This window comes from Hemicordylus capensis, chromosome 2 (genome assembly GCF_027244095.1).
Source record: "Hemicordylus capensis ecotype Gifberg chromosome 2, rHemCap1.1.pri, whole genome shotgun sequence".
NCBI lineage: Eukaryota > Metazoa > Chordata > Lepidosauria > Squamata > Cordylidae > Hemicordylus > Hemicordylus capensis.
This window is the reverse complement of record NC_069658.1, coordinates 400,294,837-400,316,186: the sequence shown is the minus strand read 5'-3', so window position 1 is coordinate 400,316,186 and position 21,350 is coordinate 400,294,837. Positions and strand designations below refer to the sequence as shown.

At 46.8% G+C, this 21,350-nt stretch overlaps 1 protein-coding gene across 7 annotated transcripts in view; it reads right to left on the bottom strand.

The window, feature by feature from the left end:
* Window positions 1-21,350, bottom strand: part of C1QTNF1 (C1q and TNF related 1) — a 57,617-nt gene that overhangs the window by 20,078 nt on the left and 16,189 nt on the right. For 3 of the 7 annotated variants that reach the window (XM_053300309.1, XM_053300307.1, XM_053300312.1), the window contains exons 3-4: window positions 6,822-7,005; window positions 1,855-1,996 (exon numbers count right to left, since the gene is read on the bottom strand). In XM_053300309.1, coding sequence (XP_053156284.1) covers window positions 1,855-1,985 — 131 coding nt within the window. In that variant the 5' untranslated portion in view covers window positions 1,986-1,996; window positions 6,822-7,005. Of the gene's footprint in view, window positions 1-677; window positions 750-1,854; window positions 1,997-6,821; window positions 7,006-9,357; window positions 9,383-13,785; window positions 13,836-15,182; window positions 15,247-21,350 lie in introns of those variants that run through there. The other 4 variants (XM_053300310.1, XM_053300311.1, XM_053300308.1 and 1 more) reach the window with 4 other exon arrangements.

Sequence of the window (21,350 nt, the reverse complement as noted above, 5' to 3'; positions counted from 1 at the left end):
TATTATATACTGCTTTTCAACGAAAGTTCTCAAAGTCAAACCTTTGATTTTAGGTTTTAATTGTGGTTGGGTTTTAATTGTAAGCCGCTCAGAGGTTTTATATGGGGCATTATAGGAATATGACAAATTAAACAAACTAGCTGGGCCAGGTGCAGAGCATCTGCGCCTCTGGCTGGCCCAGCCACCACCACTGCTCCCCCCCCCCAAGCCAGCATGCCCGGCTTTCTGGCTGGCTGCTCCCCCCTACCGCTTGCTTCTCTCCCCACTTCCTGTGCTTCCACATCCTCTGCCACCCCACACTTTATGGCTTGCGGGCTGGATCCTCTTGCCCCTCCTCCTGGCAGGCAGGCTGCAGGGCCAGGTTGGACTGCCTCCGCCTCCTCCAGTGGCCGGGCCAGGACCAGGCCAGCCCACCACCACCTCCAGCCTTCTCCTCCTCCTGGCCTCTTTCCCCGCCAGCTGGCCTGGGGGCGGGCGCTCTCCTTTCCCGCCAGCCAGCCACCAGCGGGCACTTTCCCTCCCCGTCGGTCCACCTGGCAACGGGCGCTCTCCTTCCCTGCCTGCCAGCCCAGTGGCCAGTCCGGTGGCGGGCACTCTCCCTCCCCGCCGGCTGGCCCGGTGGCAGGAGCTTTCCCTACCGCTGGCCCATCGGCAGCCACCATTTTCTCTCTCCGCACCTGTCGCTAGTCTGAAAGCGGCTCACGAATTCTCGTGAGAGCTGCCACGCATGGGATTAGCGATGGGTATGCCTAAGAGAAATAAATATATAGATAAATGTGGTTTGTCAGACACATAAAAATAAATATTAAATAGATAAGGTGGTTCCCTATCCCCAAAAGCATTCACAATCTAAAAAGAAACTTAAGGTAGAAACCAGCAACAGTAACTGGTAGGGATGTTATGCTGGATTAAAAGAGAATCAACACTTTAAATGGCGACTCTTTGCTCAGTTAGCAGGGGCTTGTCCCAACTCTCCTGCACTTTCCTGGAATGACAAAGCTAGATTGATTAAGACCAAGATCTGCATTACTATTCAGCTTTGCAAAGGAAAACTAGAGAACTGTGGCCCTTCTCCAGAAAAAAGATCCTTAGTGGAATGCGCACTCTCTGGTTAAAGGAACCTTAATGTTATGATGGTGACACAACCATTAAGGGCTCTTTTACAGTCATTTACACCTCCTCCGGAGCCATTAGCATCACCCAGCAGCCTCTGGCTTCATTCAAAGTGGGTCACAGTGATAGAGTTAATTGTGCATTAACTGCGCACTGTAGATGCACATTAATAGAGTTAATTGGGCATTGAAGTACACCATGAAGTTATTTCTTTAACTGTCAGCAGTTCTAGATAAAAGCATCACAATCAGGGTGGGGAGATAAGGGGGATATTTTCAGCAGCAGGTGCCCACTTACACAGTAATGCTAATTGTGTGTATGTGTGTGTGGGGGGGGGTGTTGTGGTGTGTAAGAGCCCTGGTGGCCCAGCATGGGTGATCTTCCACATGCCCCCAATGAATTGCTCAGAGCCCTGAATCTTATCAGCCACCTCCCTCCTCCGTAACCTCTTCCAGAAAGAAAGTGCAGCAGTGGAGACACCTGCACAGAGCATAGGGGGGAGAGAGAGAGTTCCTAGCCTCACCTAGTTCTCTGCAGCTTCTGCCTTCACAGGTGCTGTATTGGAATATTAAAGACTTTAAAAAAACAACATACTCAATGATTCTTGAGAGGGCATGATTGAGTTTAATTATCAAAAGAGGTGCTGCGGATCCAGGCCCCAAATCTTTTAAGGACCTAGCTACACCACTGCCTCTTAGTATCCTCCTGTTGCTTGCTGGTTTCACTGTCATCATAACCCACCTGGAAGTGTGGCTGTGGGGTGACGATTGTGTTGGTGCTCCAGGCCTCTCTTCCGTGTCCCTCTCCTTGCCATGCGCCTGGGATAGTAGACAGATGAGCAAAAAGGTGCTGGGTGCCAGAGGTCCCTTCATTGCTCTGGGCCCTGTTGGAGAGGAGACAGTCAGGCTGGTAGAAGTGCTGAGGGAAGAGGACATTCGCGGGTGCAAGAGGATATCCTGCTTTATCTGTACAAGGACCTTGAGCCCACTAAGCTGGGGGAAGCGGCCAAACAGGAGACAAAACAATAGCTCTTGAGGAGGAGGCCGAAGCTGATGTCTGAAGTGAGGGGAGGGAGGAGGCCTGCTTTATGGGCCAAACATGCATTCGCTCACAATCCTGCTGGGGGCAAGAAGTAGGTGGCCCCTTCCTTACTGCCAAACAGTTGAGCAGAATACAAATGGAACTTCAGGGCTTTTCAGAGTAACCAGCATCAGAGGCAGGCAGGCAATATGTGAGAAGTGCTTCACATTTCGCAGAGCAGCCTGGGTCTGGGGCATGGCTATAACTGAACAAGGGGGGACTAATGTCCCTGGGCCCCTGAGGGAGAGGGGCCCCACCAGCTGAGTGATGGCTTGCTCTTCTCTTTCCCCCTCCCGCTTCTCCAAAGAATAAGGTGGGAAGGAGAAGGAGGGGACGGACTTCCATTTTTGTCCCAGGGCCCACTGCAACCTTGCGAGATCTTTGACCTGGGTCTGTCTAACTAGTGTTTCTCAGCATGAGACACTATGGCGCGTACACCATGAAAGGGAAGCACGCAGCTACCCAAATGCAGCAGAAATGCACCCGGGAGATGCAGCCAGTTGCAGCAGAGATGTGCCCCCCACCCCAGTGTCTGGGAATGTGCATCCCTCCCGCCTTCACCCTTTATGTGTTTACCACAGCCAACACCTATGGAACAGTGCCGCTGCCGCTGCCACTACAGCATGAAGTGTCGAGAAACCCTGAGGGAAATCAAAAGCTGGCTGTTGACGTGGAGGATCAAAAGAAGGGCAAATGGCTGGTGGCAAGGATTCAGGTGCTTTCTTGCTTGCATCACCGTACTAGGCATGTTCTCTACATGGCGAGGTTCTTCCTGATTCTTCTCCTGTAAAAAGTGGCTCTTGGGCTGAAGGTTTTCAGTGGGTGAATGTAGCTGTGCATGCTAGCTGCTCTCTACTGAGTCAGACCCTTGGCCCAGCTAGCTCAGTATTGTCTACGCTGACTGGCAGCAATTCTCCAGAGCTTCAAACAAGACCTTTTCTCAGCCTTACCTTGAGATGCCAGCCAGGGATTGAACTGGGGACCTTCCCACATGCTCTACCACTGAACTGCAGTCTCCTACCCAATAGCTTCTGGAGTTCAGCAGTGCCTAGCTACCTGGCATCTTTGTTAGAAGCAGCAAGGGTCAGTCTACCCTTTCAGAAACAGACACTGATCTGGGATCCCTGGCTGTTAGCTCCACTACAACACGACAGCCATTTCTATTGGAGAAGAAGTGAGGGAGGGCTGCTGCTTAACCCCTTCCCCACCCTCCACATCCCCTCTGTACCATCTCCCCTGTGGGGAACAGGATGCTAGACTAGGGCCTGATCCAGCAGGCCCATTTTTCTTATATTAGAAAAGCCAGGTGACCCCATTTCTACCTTATGCTGTTCTCTTCTCACTGACAAATGCAGCAGAGAGTAGCTGGGGTTTGGGAAATTGTGAAGAGAAAATTACCCTTTCCCAGGAACACTGTAATGCTGCTCACTTCCCCTAAGGGCTTGTTAGAGCAGTCCCATGGCTCCATGCTAGGGCAAGCCTGCAGATTCATGACAGAGTGCATGTGAGTGTATGTGTCTGCATGTGAGTGGGCACAGTCAAGAGGCCCCGCCCTTGATCTAAATAAGTCCTGGCAGTGCTGTGCCAAGCAAAACTGAGCAAGGCTCCTAGCATCTGTGGTCAACTGGCCTCTGGGAAGGCAAACCTTCTTGGGAAATGATCCATACAGCTGGGTCTAAATCCACAAGATTATGGTGGAAACAGCAGTCTGGCAGAGCAGGAAGAGAGGGCACATGGACCAAAAATCACACAGCAAAAATCCATGTGCATTCAGGAGTCACACTTATGCAGGCCACATGTATGCACATGCACACACCAACTGAGCTACAAACAGAGTGTATGCGGATGTCGAAGCATTCCCACACTGCACAGGACTCATTCATGCACTGAAGAATACATCTGCATTAGAGACATTTATAGGGTTTCATCATCCTCAGAAACCGCAATTATCAGATTTCCTGGGAGGGTGGAGGGAGCTATGATAGTTAACCGGCTTGAAGGCTTTAGTGTGGACTCTTGTGTCATACAAAACAGCATTCACAGTCTTAGCATTCACTACACTCATGTTTACTCACTGTACAATGGATATACACTCGCAAAACCCTAATGTGCACACTCCTCCCACACTCCATACACCTGTTGCATACAGTTAGCTTACCTGCTGAATCCTTGACAGCATGGGTAGTCAACCTTGGACACTCCAGCTGTTGTTGAACTACAACTCCCATGATCCCCACTCACAATAAATTAAAAAGGAACTTAAACTCAAGGGAACTTTTCTAAGAGAGCCTAAGGGAACTTCTGTTAATCAGTGGTATAATATTTGTAGTAGTAGTAGTGGTAGTGGTTTGTCAACAGCTGGAGCGCCAAAGATTGTGTACCCTTGCTGTACAGGCTTAGCTAACTAACATGGCTATTCCCTGTAACTACCCAGTTCCACACATTGGAACACAAGTGCAGTGCTGCAGGTGCACATGGGCAGGCAGAGTTTGCATACATCAGTGTAATGCACAATAAATAACGGGGATCAAAACCCAGGAAACCAGGTCTCCAGAAAAAGAGGGAGAGGGGAGGGGGAGAGGGGGTGGTGGTGCAAGGCCTTGAAGATACATGCTTATCTAACAGAACCCATAGAGCCCCTTGTATATGTCATAATTGAACAAGGCGGGCGGGGGGACCAATGTCTCTGGGACCCTGAGGAGACTGCATGCATGGGGAGTGTGTGATATTATTTGCGCAGGTGTGAGAGAAAAGGTATGCCAAGAATGTTGTATTTTTTACCATGTCCTTATACTACTTCTGTAGCAAAGACATGAGTGGGAGCAGGGGAGAAGGTGGATGGCCATCTTCACTTTTGTCCCAGGGCCCACTCCAGCCTTGCTACAATCCTGCATACACTGATGAGAATCTGATGTGAACACTCACATACACAGATGGAGGAATGTCCATGTGTATGCCACTCAGGTAAGGCCCACCTATGGGAACAACGTAGAGCTCAAAAAACTCACAGACAGCAGTTCAATAAATGCATGCACAAAAGAAAAGGTTCATGCAGAAGCAACAGGTACAGACAGAAAATCCCACATATAGACAAGAAAGCCTGCTTTTCAGGGGCTGCCCCACAACCTGTGTTCCCTGTAACATGGAGTCCCAGATGTTGACTACAATCCCCACAATCCCCAGCTGCAATGGCCTTTGGCTGGGGATGCTGGGGATTGTAGTCAAAAACATCTGGGAATCCCTCTTAGAGGGAACACTGCCCGCAACTATGGAATTCCCTTCACCTGGAGACTCACTGAAGTCTGATCACAAACATTCTTCTAAAGCATCATTTAACCTTCCTGCATGAACAGGTTTTGTATGACTAAGGTTAAGCAGATATGGGGTATTTATAAACTGAGCACAGTTCATATTTTGTAGGTTTAAAAACTTATTTTTAATAGTTGTTTTTAAAGCGACCTGCCCTTGGGATGCAGAAGACAAGTGGATACATCACCATCACCAGTATTTATTATTTATAAAGCAAGAAAATTCTACTAACCACCATACAAAAAATGATATGGCTGCAAGATGATTCTTGTAGGCTTACAGCTGAATGTCCAGTCTGACATTCTAGGCCCAAAGGAGAAACCTACAAAAACATGGGCCTGATGTATGTCTACAAAGAAGCTCATATCTATTCAAGAGTACCCACAGACAGGACACACACACAGTAAAACAAACACAGGCTTGTGTGGAGACACGAGCACAGGCACATACAGAGATGTGTGCTCTGAGAATGTATTTGTTTTTTCCGGTTAAAGTTGGCCCGTCTCCCATCTCTCCAGGGCCTGATACAGCAGCCGGTAACGCCTGGGAATGTAAGCCATCACATCCTGGAAAAATTTCCCTCAGCTTTAAGAGACCCAGATGCACAAGGGCACTCCAGCCAGGCAAATATGAAGAGGAGGGCACTGGGGAGAAAGGGAAAGGGTCCCAGGACCCTGATGTTCTCCTCACAGCCACTGATCCTTTGCCCTCCTGGTGTGTGGGGGAAGCACAAAGGGAGCCGTTTCTGGCTGCACAAAGGGAGATGATCCTGGCCGCGCAAAGGGAGCCTTTCTCACATGGCAGCTAATAATTGGGACCCAGGGAGAATCATTGTTCCCCTTTCCCTTGCCAGGGCAATGCTGCATCATTGAGGGCTACCTAGGACGGCATGTCCCCAGGTGACACTTCCCCTAGAACTGAGTGTATAGAAGGACAGCGGGGTGGGGGGGGGCTTGCCTGCAGCAGAAATTAGTCCTGCCAAACTCGGTTGGATTTGCTTACTTCTAGGATGGGCATGATGCTACATAGACCAATGCCAAGCAGGGCTGGGTAGTAGCGAGACAATAGCAGTCTCCCTGATACAATAATGAGAGGGCAATTCTCACTACCCAAAACATCAAAAGTCCCAAACCTCATGGTGCCTTCTGAGGGGAAAGCCCTCATATGAGACCCCAGGCAGGCCTGGCTTGCTATGCCCCAGTCATTCCCCAACCAAATCTGTACAGGCAGAAGAACTTAATCTTACTGCAGCACACATAATTCCCTACAGTCCTCTGAAGCACCTGGCCCCAGAGCTTGGCCCGCTGGCTGGCACCTACCTTCAGGGCAGGAGGGTGGGCTGCCAGAGCCACCGCTTGCTTCTGCTTTGGGTCTTCTAGCGCATCCCCCTCCAAGTAAGCACCTCTCCCCCCGGCCACACTGGAGTAGGGAGAGGAGAGCTGGGCAGCCCTACTTCTAGCCTTCAGATCTCAGACTCCAAACAGAAAGGCGCTCTCTGGGAAGCTGAAAGAGAGAGAAAGAGGGGAAGAAAGGGGCAGACACTGTAAGCCAGCCCTCCTCCCTCAGAGGGGAGCACAGCTGCCGTTAACCATATGTATGCCCAGCACCCACAGCTGGGACAGAGAAGGCAGGTTTCCTCTGCCAAAAAGTATCTCCAGATGTTGGGATCGAGAGCCAAGGAGAGAAGGAGGGAGGGAGGGAAAATTGAGCCGCTGCCCACAGCAACAGAGATCAGATTGGCAGGAATGGGCAGCCTTGAAGCCTCAGTTAGCCACTCAGCCTGGCATAGAAACTGACTGCCAGCTCACCTCTGGCTCTGGAGGTGTCACCCATTTGGGTCTTGCCTGTACCCACAATTCCAAAGAATGCATGCTGTCCTCCCAAACTGTGTAAAAACCAAGTATGTGCAGTGTCTGTGCTCCCTTCATTCTGCAGACAGACTTGCTGGGGAAAGTAAGCCCAAAGGACTCCTACTACTGAGTAGGCCTTATCACATAATCGTTTCAATCTAGGTTTAAAGTGGGTTACCAACCCTAGTGTGATTGTCAGGGCTGACTATTTTGCGCCCTAGGCAAGGCTAAGTACTTGCACACCCGCAAAAAAAAAAAAAATCAACTTTGATTTTTAAAAACAGATGTTTTGTAGAAAAAATGAAAAGCACAAAACTTGAAACACTACATTTATTTTAAATTGCAAGAATAGGTAATACATCAATTTTTGATTATCTTTCTCAAATACAAAAGAAAATATTTTGGCACACAAATCATTTTGATCTAGAAGGGCACTCTTAACACATTGACACTCTACACTCTGCGCCCCTCTGAGGTCTGCACCCTAGGCAGCTGCCTAGTTGGCCTAATGGTAGCAGCAGCCCTGGTGATTGTTTGAACCAGTGGTGGCTGCGAGTTCCTGGGACTGGGGGGTGGGGGAGGCGTGGCACTAGGCAGGGCAGGTGATGGGTGGAGCCACAGGTAGTGAGAGGTGGAGCCAATTGCGGGAAGTGCAGGAGACAAAGCCAATTGTGGGCAGCTGCAGAGGTGGAGTCAGGACTAGGCAGGTGCCTTAGCAATAATTGGCAAAGCATAGATTTGTAGCTAACAAGTGGGATCATAATACAGACACACGCACACAAGTACACAATTCTCAATTGCTCATCAGCAGAGAGACAGAGAAATATGGAAACATCCGTTGCTTTATATTGCTTAACAGGACTACAGTAGTGTGTAGATTTGTATCTAACATGGCAGGATCAAAACACAAGCACACACACAAAGACACACACAGGAAAAGAACTGTACAAGCCATAAGTAAAGCACAGTCCAGCTATACTAGGCTGCTTCTGTGAAGAGTAAATGCATTCTGAAGTCACCAGGGCAGCTCTGTCTGCCTGATTATTTCAAAAATGAATACTACTTCTAAACAACAACAACGAAAGAACTGGGAGACAGAGTGGTATAGTGGTAAGTGTGCTGGACTAGTCTGGGTAAATCCAAGTTCAAATCCCCATTCAGCCATGGAACTCACCGGGTGACTCTGGGACAGTCACTTATCTCTCAGCCTAACCTTCCTCCTAGGGCTGTTGGGAGGATAACTATAACCATGTACACCACTCTAGGCTTCTTGGAGTAAGCGCAGGCTATACATGGAAAAGTAAATCTATATAAGCCACAAGTAAAACAGAGACTAGCTACATACATGGAGAACAAATGCATTCTAAAGTTACAAAGGCAGCTCTGTCTGTTTATTTTAAAAATGCACACACAAATAAGAGAAAAATCACAGGTTTTTCCATGATGTTTGCTGCAGCTATGAACCATCTCCTGTAGCTTATAGGACATCATGGGAAGCAAAGATGCATGGGAACATCCTCTCCCTACATGGTGTACATGGCCTTCTGAACATCTGGGTGCTACTCTCTGCCCGCCTTGGGTGCCCACCATTTAGCCTGGGTGTCCATCCTAGCAAGCAACATTTTTTTTTTCTTTTATAGATATCACTTCCTAATTCTTGCCCAATGAACCATAACCCCCAGACATATTAATGTTACAGATACTGGCCACAGTCCAGAGAAAAACCTAGTTAGCTCTCTGCATAACAAATGGAGTCCAACAAATTGGACTCAGAAATCCAGGCATATCCCTTAAAAGAACTTTCTGGCGTCTTATGCCAGTTTCTAATCTAATTAGTCCAGTCTTACAGTTTGCTGTTCCTTCTGATGTTTTATGGTGTGTTATTTTGGGAATGGGCCATAACGCTTTGCATACAGATCAGATCAGAGAGCAAAGGAGAGAAAGCAGAGTTTGCATCCCTCCCTTTCAAACACAAACAAAGAAGCCAGCAAAAGATCAGATTTACCAAGAGCCTGCAAACCCGCCTGCTCTGAAACCAAAATGGTGACTGGATTCTTCTGAATAGCTAAAAGAAAAATTCTTCCCCACCCTCTGGCCACTCTGATTGGCTGCCTAAGGAGTCAATCAGCCTAGTCCCTCTCTGATTGGTTTATAGAGTGGACCTAGGACTGCCCACTTTGCAAAAACAAAAGTGAGTGTGCTTATTGGCTCCTCCCTTATTAATATTAAACAGCCCAGAAATGGATTTTTGGGGTGGTATACAAATCAAATCAAATCAAATCAATCACCAGTCACTTCCCTCTCAGCCTAACCTACTTCATAGGGTTGCTGTGAGGAGAAACTTAAGTATGTAGTACACTGCTCTGGGCTCCTTAGAGGATGGAAGAGTGGGATATAAATGTAATAAATAACAATCAATCAATCAAATCAATATTTTGAAAGATCTGGGGCTTTTCATTTGTTCTTTACTACTGTCACCCAACTCACAACTCTTAAAGCCGCATCAGGCTGCAGGGAAGAGCAGTAGGGAACAACAGAGGGAGCCAGTATTATTGTCTCTTGTTTACACAGTCAGACAGATGTTATTGACTGGTTTGTTTTATCCAGACATCGAGTCCTTCCCAAGGACCTGGGATGCCAGAATTTTATTGTCAGTTGTTATAGATCTCGTCGCAGAATATAGGCTGTTCCAAGTAAAGCTGCTTTTTGTAATTGGCTGATGGTGATTTCTGTGGCCCCTATGGTGTTGAGGTGCTCTTCAAGGTCTTTTGGAACTGCACCCAGGGCGCCAATTACCACTGGGATTATTTTGATCTTTTTCTGCCACAGTCTTTCAATTTCAATTTGTAGATCTTTGTATTTGGTGATTTTTTTCTATTTCTTTTTCTTGTATTCTGCTATCCCCTGGTATTGCTATGTCGATTATTTTGACTTGTTTTTCTTTCTTCTCGACTACAGTGATATCTGGTGTATTGTGTGGCAGATTTTGTCTGTTTGTAGTCGGAAGTCCCATAATATTTTTACATCTTCATTTTCTACCACTTTTTCCATTTTATGGTCCCACCAATTCTTGGCTACAGGTAGCTTATATTTTTTGCAGATGTTCCAGTGTATCATCCCTGCTACCTTGTCATGCCTTTGTTTGTAGTCAGTCTGTTCGATCATTTTACAACAGCTGATTAGGTGGTCCACTGTTTCATCTGCTTCTTTACAAAGGCGGCACTTGCTGTTTGTTGTTGACTTTTCTACTTTTGCTCTTATTGCATTTGTTCTTAGTGCCTGTTCTTGCGCAGCCAGTATTAAACCCTCAGTTTCTTTCTTCAAGTTGCCATTCTTAAGCCATTGCCAGGTCTTGGTGATGTCTGATTTTCCACTTATATTGTGCAAATATTGACCATGCAGGGGCTTATTTTTCTATTTCCCTGCTCGGTTCTTGACTTGTTCTTTCTTGTAGGCCTGCTTGGTTTCATTGGTGTTGAATAGTTTCTCGTTATTGACCATTTGAAGTGCATCTTCTTCACTGTCCTTGATATATTTTCAAGGCCTCTTTTCTCCTCCTCTACTGTTTGATGGACTTGCAGCATTCCTCTTCCACCTGAGCTGCGAGGGAGGTATAGCCGATCTACATCACAGCGGGGGTGCAGAGCATGATTGATGGTCATGATTTTCCTGGTCTTACGATCCAGCGTCTCTAGCTCAGCCTGGGTCCAGTCTATTATTCCTGCAGTGTATCTGATAACAGGTATAGCCCAGGTGTTTATGGCTTGTATGGTGTTCCCGCCATTGAGTTTGGACTTGAGGATTTTTCTAACTCTCCTATTATTATTATTATTATTATTATTATTATTATTATTATCATCTACATTTATAAACTGCCCCATCCAGAGGTTCTGGGCGGTATACAACAACTTTTTTAAAACACATAAAACTCACAATTCAAACACAATACTAAAAACAATATAAAAACAATTAAAAAATGATTAAAACCATTTAAAACCAATTAAAATGCTTTAAAACAACAACAACAACACTTCACAAGCCTTGGAAGGCCAGGCCAAACAAATAGGTTTTTAGGGCTCTCTTAAAGGCCGACAGTGAGCCTAAACTGCGGATATCTGCCGGGAGTGCATTCCATAGATCAGGAGCAGCTACAGAAAAGGCCCGTTTCCGAGTCGCCACCAGATGTACTGGTGGTAACTGGAAACAAACCTTTCCAGATGACCTCAACAAGTGATGGCGATGATACCAAAGAAGGTGATCTCTAAGGTAACCCAGACCCAAGCCATTCAGAGCTTTAAAGGTAATAACCAACACTTTGTATTTCGCCTGGAAACATATTAGCAGCCAGTGCAGCTGTTTTAAGACAGGCATAATATGGTCTCTCTGGGTTGCCCCAGAGACCAATCTGGCTGTCACATTTTGAACTAAGTGAATTTTCCGAACTACGAGCAAAGGAAGCCCCATGTAGAGCACATTGCAATAGTCAAGTCTGGAGTTTACCAGCTGATGCACCACTGTTCTGAGATCGTTCTTTTCAAGGAATGGACGCAGCTGTCGAATCAGCCGAAGCTGATAGAAAGCACTCCTGGCCATAGCCTCCACCTGAGATACCATGGTGAGGTCTGGATCCAAGAGCACTCCTAAGCTGTGTACCTGTTCCTTCTGGGGGAGTGTAACCCCATCCAGCACAGGAAGATCTAACTCATCCCTTAAATTTTGATCCCCCACAACGAGCACCTCCGTCTTGCTTGGATTCAGATTCAATTTGTTATCCGTCATCCAGCCCATTACTGCCTGTAGGCAGGCATTTAGAGAGTGAATGCCATTTCCTGGTGGTGGTGGTGGTGATGATGATGATGAGGAGGAGGAGGAGGAGGAGGAGGAGAAATAGATTTGGGTGTCATCAGCATACTGATAACACCCTGCACCAAATCCCCTGATGACCTCACCCACAGTTTCATGTAGAATGTTAAAAGCATTGGTGACAGAATGGAGCCCTGAGGGACTCCATATAATAGCTCTCATTTCGAAGAGCAACCATCACCAAGCTCTACCCCCTGGAATCTGCCTGAGAAATAGGAGCGGAACCACTGCTAAGCAGTGCCTCCTATCCCCAATTCCCCCAGGCGATCCAGAAGGATACCATGGTTGATGATATCGAACGCTGCCAAGAGATCCAAAAGAACCAACAGAGTTATACTCCCTCTGTCGATTCCCTGGTAAAGGTCATCCATTAGGCTGACCAAGGCAGACTCAACTCCATATCCCACTCTAAAGCCAGTTTGAAATGCGTCTAGATAATTGGTTTCCTCCAAAACCGATGAGTAGGCACACAAAATCAAGGAGGCAGAGACAACATAGCTGTCTGAAAAATTTAAAGTGAGCACAATGCACTTTGCCCATAGATAAGATCTGCCCCTGCACTGAACCTATGCAAGTTGGAAATCTCAGACCATAAACTATTTTGGATTGCTTTCACACAATCACTTCAGTATTGGTAATTAGGATGTGCAAACTGGTTTGAAGATTTGGGCTCTCTCTCTCTCTCTCTCTCTCTCTCTCTCTCTCTCTCTCTCTCAAACTCAAACTCAAACTCAAACTCAAACTCAAACTCAAACTCATCCCCTTCCAGGGGGCTTCTCCGAGGCTGCAGGGGTGGTGGTGTTCCACGGAGGTTCCCTCTCACGCCAACCTTCCTTATGTCAAAAATAACCCAGTTCAGGCATTCTTTGATTCGTTCCAGGCCTCCCCCCGCCACACCTCACTGCAGCCATTTTTGGAGGCCGCTGCACATGCACAAAGGGCCCCTGCGTGGCCGGGTCATTTTTTTAATGTAAAAATGCTCGTGAACCCCCTCCCCCCCGAATCAAACCGAACGGGGGGGGGGGGTTAAATGAGGGGGCAAAACTGAACTGGCCCAGTCCAGTTCATGTCCAGTCCAGACTCAAACTGAACCGGGCCAGCCGGTTTTGTGCACACACCTATTGGTAACCCATGCTAAACCTAGATTCAAATAACTGCATGAACCAGGCCACCGTGTTTTGAAGGCTGAAGCTGTGAAAGTGGGCATGGGGTGGGGCTGTGAAGACATAAATAGGGCAGACAAGGGCCCTGATTGTGGCCCATCAGATTTGCCTGCTGCTTATCAGAAGTCTGTGGTTGGAAGAGTCTAATTTCAACAAGGAACTTTAAAAAGCAGCTCCAAAGATTTTATTTATTATTTATTTATTTTGTAGCTTTGATTCCCCCACCCCTCCACTTGAATCAGCCGTTGTGATCTCCCTGCTAATACTTTGGGTCAGTCTAGCCTATAAAGCTGATACGTGACCCCATCAGAGGAACAAAACCCTAAAATAATATTAGCAATCTTTTAAAAATTTGTCACAATTTCAAATTCCATCATTCACATTCTAAATGTGAAACTGAATCTTACTTCAAAATTCAAACGCTTTAGGCATGTTGGCATCTCTTGATTGCTTTCATTTTGGCAGGCATCAAATATGAAGTCAAATAAGCTGTAATCAGATATTAAATATTGGCATATCATCTGACAAATACTGTCAGGATACCATTGCACATTATATCAAGCACTAACCATAAATACAATTGGATGCCAACTATCATTATTAAATACCATTTACATGTCCGCTGTAAAATATGATCAAATATCAACCGTCGTGTGTCAAATATTAAAAATAAAATATAACCGGATGTCAAATATGCTTATCAAACTGTGAACATTTGGTGAATAAATCTTCAGATAATTAATAATAAATCTTCAGAGCATATCCAGCAAGGAATAAATCTTCACAGCATATCCAGCAAGGAATATCCAATCAGTGGTGAGCTGGTCTAGCAGCGTAATGACTAAAGAACTGAATTACACATCAAGAAGAAATTGAAATCTCGGGAGTGAGCAGGAAGTAGCACAAAATCTACTGGTACATCTTTGGTGATTTGCATTAGACTGGAAAGGTTCCTGGATTATATATTAAGCAATAGCAACAACAAAAAGACTCCTCCCAGCAAAACGAAAATAAACATATAAGAAGGTTTTTTTTGGGGGGGGGGGACAGGACAAGGAGGCTGTTCACATGCACAGCCTAGCCCAGTTAGGGCACCCAGCCTGGGCTAGGCTGCATGTGTGAAACACCAGGATTGAGCCCAATCCTGGCGCTGCCCCCATGCCAAGCCCAAGTTTTAAAGCCAGCGTTAAGGTTCACTTAACCTCAGCCAGTGATTGAATATGCAATCACTGCCGGGTTAAAAAGCGCCCCCCTCCCGCCGGCCTGCAAGCTGGGGGGGAGCCACTGTGGCAGCAAATGTGGGGGAGGAGCCACTGTGCCAAGCGTGGCAGCTGCTCTAATGAGTGACACACTCTGGGATGCGGGAAGGGGAGTCCTCCCGCTCCCAGCTCCTGTGGTCACTGCGCCACCACTTGTGTGGGCATGCGGGGGAGGGGAGGGGAGGGCGGCTGCTGCTCATCTGCTGGGGAAGGCAGATGAGTTCCTGCCTTCCTTGCAGCGCACCCATGAGGTCATGTGAAATACTTCTAGGAGTTGATGTTTGCCTGAAATGACGGCGGTCAGGCTCTCAGTACAGCCATCCAGCTTCTGCTGCCAAAGGAGGTTGAGGTAGCCTCAGAACTTTCAGCCAGGGGAGCTTTGAGGTGTACAGGCAGGGCTTACTCCATTCACCAGCCCCGCCCTAGAGTTGCTACCCCCAAGGCTCAGTCAGAGTTCCCTTCCACTACTGGACTGGCCCCTCATCACTGGCCAGTCCTCCCTTTTATAGTTCCTGAGAGCTGGGGCAAGTCTCGCGAGACCTCACCTTGAGATCTCATGGGAGCCGCTCCCGATCCTGTGACACTACGCTGTCTGTTGATGGAAGGCAACGTCGCCCTGCTGGGGCCAGCATGAACACTTCCAGGTGGGAGGATTGATGTCCAGTTCCTCTCCCGGCCGACAGGGTCCTCCCTGCATGACCCAGGCAGGGGAAGATCCGACATGAAGCTCGCCATGTTTACCCATGGTGATCAGCTCCACCTCAGGGATTCCTCCACAAACAGCAAGCTCAGTTCTGTTAGTTAAAACAAATTCCGGGCATGTGCTCCTCAGAGGCACCCCGTTTCTTACTGCTCAGTCTATATCTGCCCTCCAAGCCACTACCTCCAGTTGGTGGACCTTGAGGTTCTAGTTAAAAAACACAAAAGCAGTTCCCACAAACCTGTCCACCCCTATACTAGAGAAAGCCATGATGCATCTTGGGACAGTTGCCCCCTCTCAGCCTAACCTTTCTCACAGGGCTGTTGTGAGGATTAAAGTGGGGGAGAACTTTTATGCTGCTCTGAGTTCCTTAGAAGAAGGGCAAGATACAAATGTAAAGTGATGTAGATAATGAAGTGCAGATGTGCAGGTGTGCTGGGAGCCCAGAGGAGGAGGAGGAGGAGAGGGTAGGAAAAATATTGGGGAGTCAGAATGTCAAAAATTGGTGGGGGCAGAGAGCTGCACATGTGCACTGCCTTGTGCCCTCATGCTGCCAGGGAATGTTGGCCGTGCACATGCACAAGCCCACAGCTAGGTGGAGTTGCCAGTGAGTCTGAAGTGACGCATGAACGGGCATAGAGCTGGGGGGATGGGGAGGGAACTAGGTTCAGAGCATACATGTTCCCTCAAGTATGTGCATCCTCCGACCCTGATTTCTTTCTTCTACAGGTAGCAGGACTGGTGGTCCCCCTGCAAATTAAGTGTGTAAGTGCGTGGTAGAAAGTTCATGTCAGAGGAAGAGTTCCCTCAGGACTCAATTCCTCCCCCAATTTGTGAGGAGGACAGCTCCCTTGCAGCTTAAAGGTTTGGGGAAGTGGGGAGGCAGGGAACACACATGAAGTGCTGTCACAGATTGCTTTTGTGTAATATTGACATTTGATTTCGTGTATTATCAACATTTGCAGAGAAGCAACATGAGCATTTTACATAAGAACATAAGAACAGCCCTGCTGGATCAGGCCAAAGGCCTATTTAGTCCAGCATCCTGTTTCACATAGTGCCTCACCAGATGCCTCTGAGAAGCCTACAAGCCAGAGATGAGGGCATGCCACCTCTTCTGTTGTTGCTTCCCTGCAACTGGTACTTAGAGGCACCTTGCCTCTGAGGCTGGAGGTGGCCTATAGCCGCTAGACTAGTAGCCATTGATAGACCTATCCTCTATGAATCTGTCCAAAGCCCCTTTTAAAGCCATCCAAGCTAGTGGACATCACCACATCCCGTGGCAAAGAATTCTATAGTTAATTATGTGCTTTGTGAAAAAATACTTCTTTTTGTCAGTCCTAAATTTCCTGGCCTTCAGTTTCATGGGATGACCCCCAGTTCTAGTGCTGTGAGAGAGGAAGAAGAATTTATCTCTGTCCACTCTCTATACTCCATGCACCATGTTATATACCTCTCCCCACAGTCGCCTCTTTTCCAATTTCCATTTTCAGAAGCAAATTCAATTTAAGTTTTACAAGAAGCTGATGAAGGGCTGAGCAAGGATATGTGAAGGCCTGTCCACTCTTATTCTTTGTAGCCAGCCCAGTCATGGAGCATTTCCAGAAGGCAACAAATTGTGGGACAACCAAAACTTCCATGCAAGTTTCAAGCGCAGTCTTACTCTCCACATGCCCACTACTGAAAGTTTTCACACTATATCCTAGAGCTCTCTTACCCTCAGGGGCACCCTTAGGCACAGACCTGGAGTCCCAAGTCCATGTGCCCACTCTCCTAGAGGGCCCCATGATTTTCCCCAAGGGAAATGAGGGTTCCTTTTATAATGGCTTGGCCTAGAGTCCTAAAATTTGGCACAGATGTAGGGCAGGCTATCAGGACTCTGTGTATTGATTTTGAAGCAGATCAGTCCATCTGTAATTTTTAATGATTTCTTGAATTTAAAAAGAAAAACTTCCCCCAAAAAAGTCCTATAAGTGGCTTGTTTCATGGCAGAAAATTACAAACACTTCTAGAAGTGAAACGCCCACCCCCACCAGACCATCATTCCACACCCATGTGAAGGAATCTGCCCATTGCCTTCATAAACAAGTGGTTCTGGTAGGAACTAATCTGCCTACTTTCCTTTCACTGTCCTTACAACTGGACTAAATTTAGTCCTTGGTTAGGCAGTTCACAACTTAGCCCACTTGCGTCTCAAACGTTTATGCATCCACCATCTTGAATCAGGGTGGATGACATCATAACAAACTCTGCCTTTGAGGTGTTCCTATGTATTCACACAACTATACCAAATTTGGTCCAAATCAGTTCCCACTTGCACCTCAAACTTCCATGCATCTGCCATCTTGAATTGAAATAGATGACCACATCACAAACTATGCCATTGAGGTGTTCCTTTGTGTCACTCACTACGGCTGCACCAAATTTTGTCCAAATTGGTTCCCACTTGTGGCTCAAATGTTCATGCGCCCACCATCTTGAATCGGGGTGTGTAGTGAACAGCCCCTCCTTTCCCCTAAAGAGTGAACCAGAAGCGAACCCTGTCCTGACTGACAGGCGGTGACCTCTAGGGATCAGCCACTCAGCACACAGTGGGGGGAACCTTGAGGGCCATGTGGCAGGAAGAGAACTTTCCTTTGTTCAGTTGGAGCCAGGCTGGGCTTGCAACAGGACATGTAGCAGCTATGGAGTTTGCTACTGCAGATCCTTGAGAGACAGGATTGCAGGATACTTGAATCTCATCAGGTGAGGGGTGAGTTTTCAAGGAAAAGGAGGTTTTAGTCTAGGGAACAGTTTGCTAGTTTGCTCATGTCAGAACTAACAGTTTTCCTTTGGTGTGCCTTGCAAATCCTTGCAACTGTTCTATTGTGTTTTATCTGTAACTTAACTAAGCCAAGAAACAATAGCCTGTGCCCCTACATCCAGGGTGTTGCAAACTTTCTAAGGTGCTTTTGTATGTTCCCGCAGCCCTGTTCCTTGCAACTGGGGTGCTTTTTGAAATATTCTTGCAACTGCTGAGTGTTTCTTTTACCTGTATCTAAAAGCTGAGAGAGCCTCAGACGGAAACTGTCTGACATATTTTGAATAAAGTTTCTTTTTCTCTTTTTGTTCTTTGCATTTTACCTGCCTCTGAATTGATTTTTAACTCAGGAAAGGGGAATTTTCTCTGGTGCAACACATGCCTCAAGTTTGATTACTCAGCAACTCTACCAAGTACTCTCACCACATGTAAGCTGCACGTGGAGGGTTTTTGTACTTTTCCAATAATAAGAGAAGGAGAGTCTCCCTGGAATTCCACCCTAATCTGGGGGGCGGGTGTAATCTCTGTAATAATTGGGTGGTGGTGGCAGCGAATCAGCTACTGGGAAAAATTGTAAAGGAACAATGAATCAGCTACTGGGGAAAGTCGTAAAGGAACAGCCTTTGTGGGTGAAAGCAAGAGAGAGGATGATTCAGCATTTTTCTTCCCCTCACATGGGCTGGCTTTAAGACAAAGGCTGGTTTAAATCCGCTACAAGGTGGATGACATCATTACAAACCACGCCCATGAGCTATCCCTATGTGTCCATGTAGCTATAGCAAATTTGGTTCAAATAGGTTACATGATCCATAAGTTAGCCCTATTACACCTCACACATTTACGCATCCGCCATCTTGAATTAGGGTGGATTGTCAGGCCGAGGACTCGGAAGAGGAGTGGGAAGCAGTGGATTTCCCTGAGGATCCCAAGGGCCAGCTTTGTGATCAGAGTTAGGAGGCACTTGAGGAGGGCTTGGTGCAGGAGGCAGAGCAGAGTGATAAATCCCAGGAGGAACTCTTGCTGCCGGTGTTATCTCCCAGGGCACACAGGCGCGAGAAGCGGCATGACTAAATCAGGGAGTTGAGACGCAGCAGTTGCTTCCAGCGTGCACAAGACTAATTGAAGGCGGCTGACTGGGTGGAGTACTGATTGATTCCAGCGGGCAACCTGCTAAAAATTCTGCAGCTTCACTCTGCTGCGCTGCTGTAGAGTAGACAACTTGTCAGACAGCCTTGATACCTCCCTCCGTGATGCCTTGGACCCTTGGAATTGGGATCTCTGGAATCTGGTGAGCAACTTTGGTTGTGGGGGAAATGCAGGTTGAACTTGGTGCTCAGGAGTGATTTGTTCTCTTGTGCTTTTTACAGGTGCCAAATGAAAACCTCATGCCTGCCTGAAAGAAGTATTGTAAGCAGAGACATCTCTTTGCCTGCTGCTGCTGCATCACAAATTACGGATGGCTCATCGAGTGTGGCGGGTTTACGACGTGGATGACGTAATCACAAACTATGCCTCTGAGGTGTTTCTATGTGTCACTCAGTACAACTGCACCGAATTTGGTTCAAATCAGTTAGACAGTCCACAAGTTATTTCACTTGCACCTCAAAGGTTCACATATCTGCCATCTTGAATCAGGGTGGATGACATCACCACAAATGGTGCCGTTGAGGTGTCCTTACAGTTGTACCCAATTTGGTTCTTATTGGTCCAGGCATTGCAAAGTTGATGGGGGTGGGGGGACAAACAGATAGACATATGGACACACACAGACAGAATGCCCGGTGATCTCATAAACTTACTTCCCTTAAAGAAAGTAGGCTAAAAATACATGGTTCTGCCATCTTGGACTACATGTGTGCCTAACCGATCTGAACCAAAATTGCTACAGTTGTAGGGACACATGGGGTCACCTCAGTGGCATAGTTTGTGATGATGTCATCCACCCCAATTCAATATGGCAGATGCATAAACATTTGAGGTGTAAGCAGGCTAACTTGTGGACCGTCTAACTGATTTGAACCACATTTGGTACAGTTGTAGTGAGTGACACATAAGGAAACCTCAACAGCATAGTTTGTGATGATGTCATCCACCCCAGTTCAAGATGGTAGATGCATAGATGCGTGAACATTTGAGGCACAAGTGGCCTAACTTGTGAACCACCTAACTGATTTGAACCAAATTTGGAAAAGTTGTAGTGAGTGACACATAAGGAAACTTCAACAGCATAGCTTGTGATGAAGTCATCCACCCTGATTCAAGATGGTGCAAGTGGGAACCGATTTGGAGCAAATCTGGTACAGTTGTAGGGACACATGGGGACACCTCAAAGGCATAGTTGGTCATCCACCCCCCAATTTAAGTTGGTGGACATGTGAACGTTTGAGGCACAAGCAGGCTAAGGTGTGAAGATGGTAGTTATCAATTAAAATTATAGTGAAAGGAAAGTAGGCAGATTAGCTCTTACCAGAACAACTTGTTATTTCAAGGAAATCGGTCAGTCCTGTGATTTTTAATGAATTTGTCCTATTGTAATAAAGCTGCCGGAAAGAGTTCTCTCTGTCCATAGAGTACTTCACACCTAGTGCAAATGGAACTAACTGTTACATAAATAACAGTTGAATAACAATAAACCAACAACTTAAAAAAAACACAAATGCATTATGCTCACAATGGTATGTAATCCAAAAAGTCTGCATGAAAACTGTGACGCAAGGGGCATGTATTGTGGTTTTAATCCCACCTCTTTAGGATTGCATTATATGTGCAAGTTGGTTTTGTGTTTGAACTGTGGATCAAGGGACACATGTTGTGCCCCAGTTAGTTTGTGAATGGTCAAGAAGATGTAGGAATTAACTGGGGCTTGCATAGTCTCCCCACCGTCCACTTATTATTATTTTTATTTTATTTTATTTTATTTTGGCAAATGCACTCTGGCCCAGATCGGTCGGTTTATGGTGAATGATCAAGAAGACATATGGATCCTTTGGGGATTGTATAGTGTTTTTCTCTCTCCCCACCCTCTCAAATGCACTCTGGCCCAGACATGTGGGTTAGTGGTTATATATATGTGCTTATTTTGTAGGGAGGCCCCTGTAAACTCATTCAGGGTTCAAAATTACCTAGCTGCACCCCTACCGGAAATGCTTGACTAACAAGCAGAAGTTTGCCAGTTTGAATCCCTGCTGGTGCTATATAGGGCAGCAGAGATAT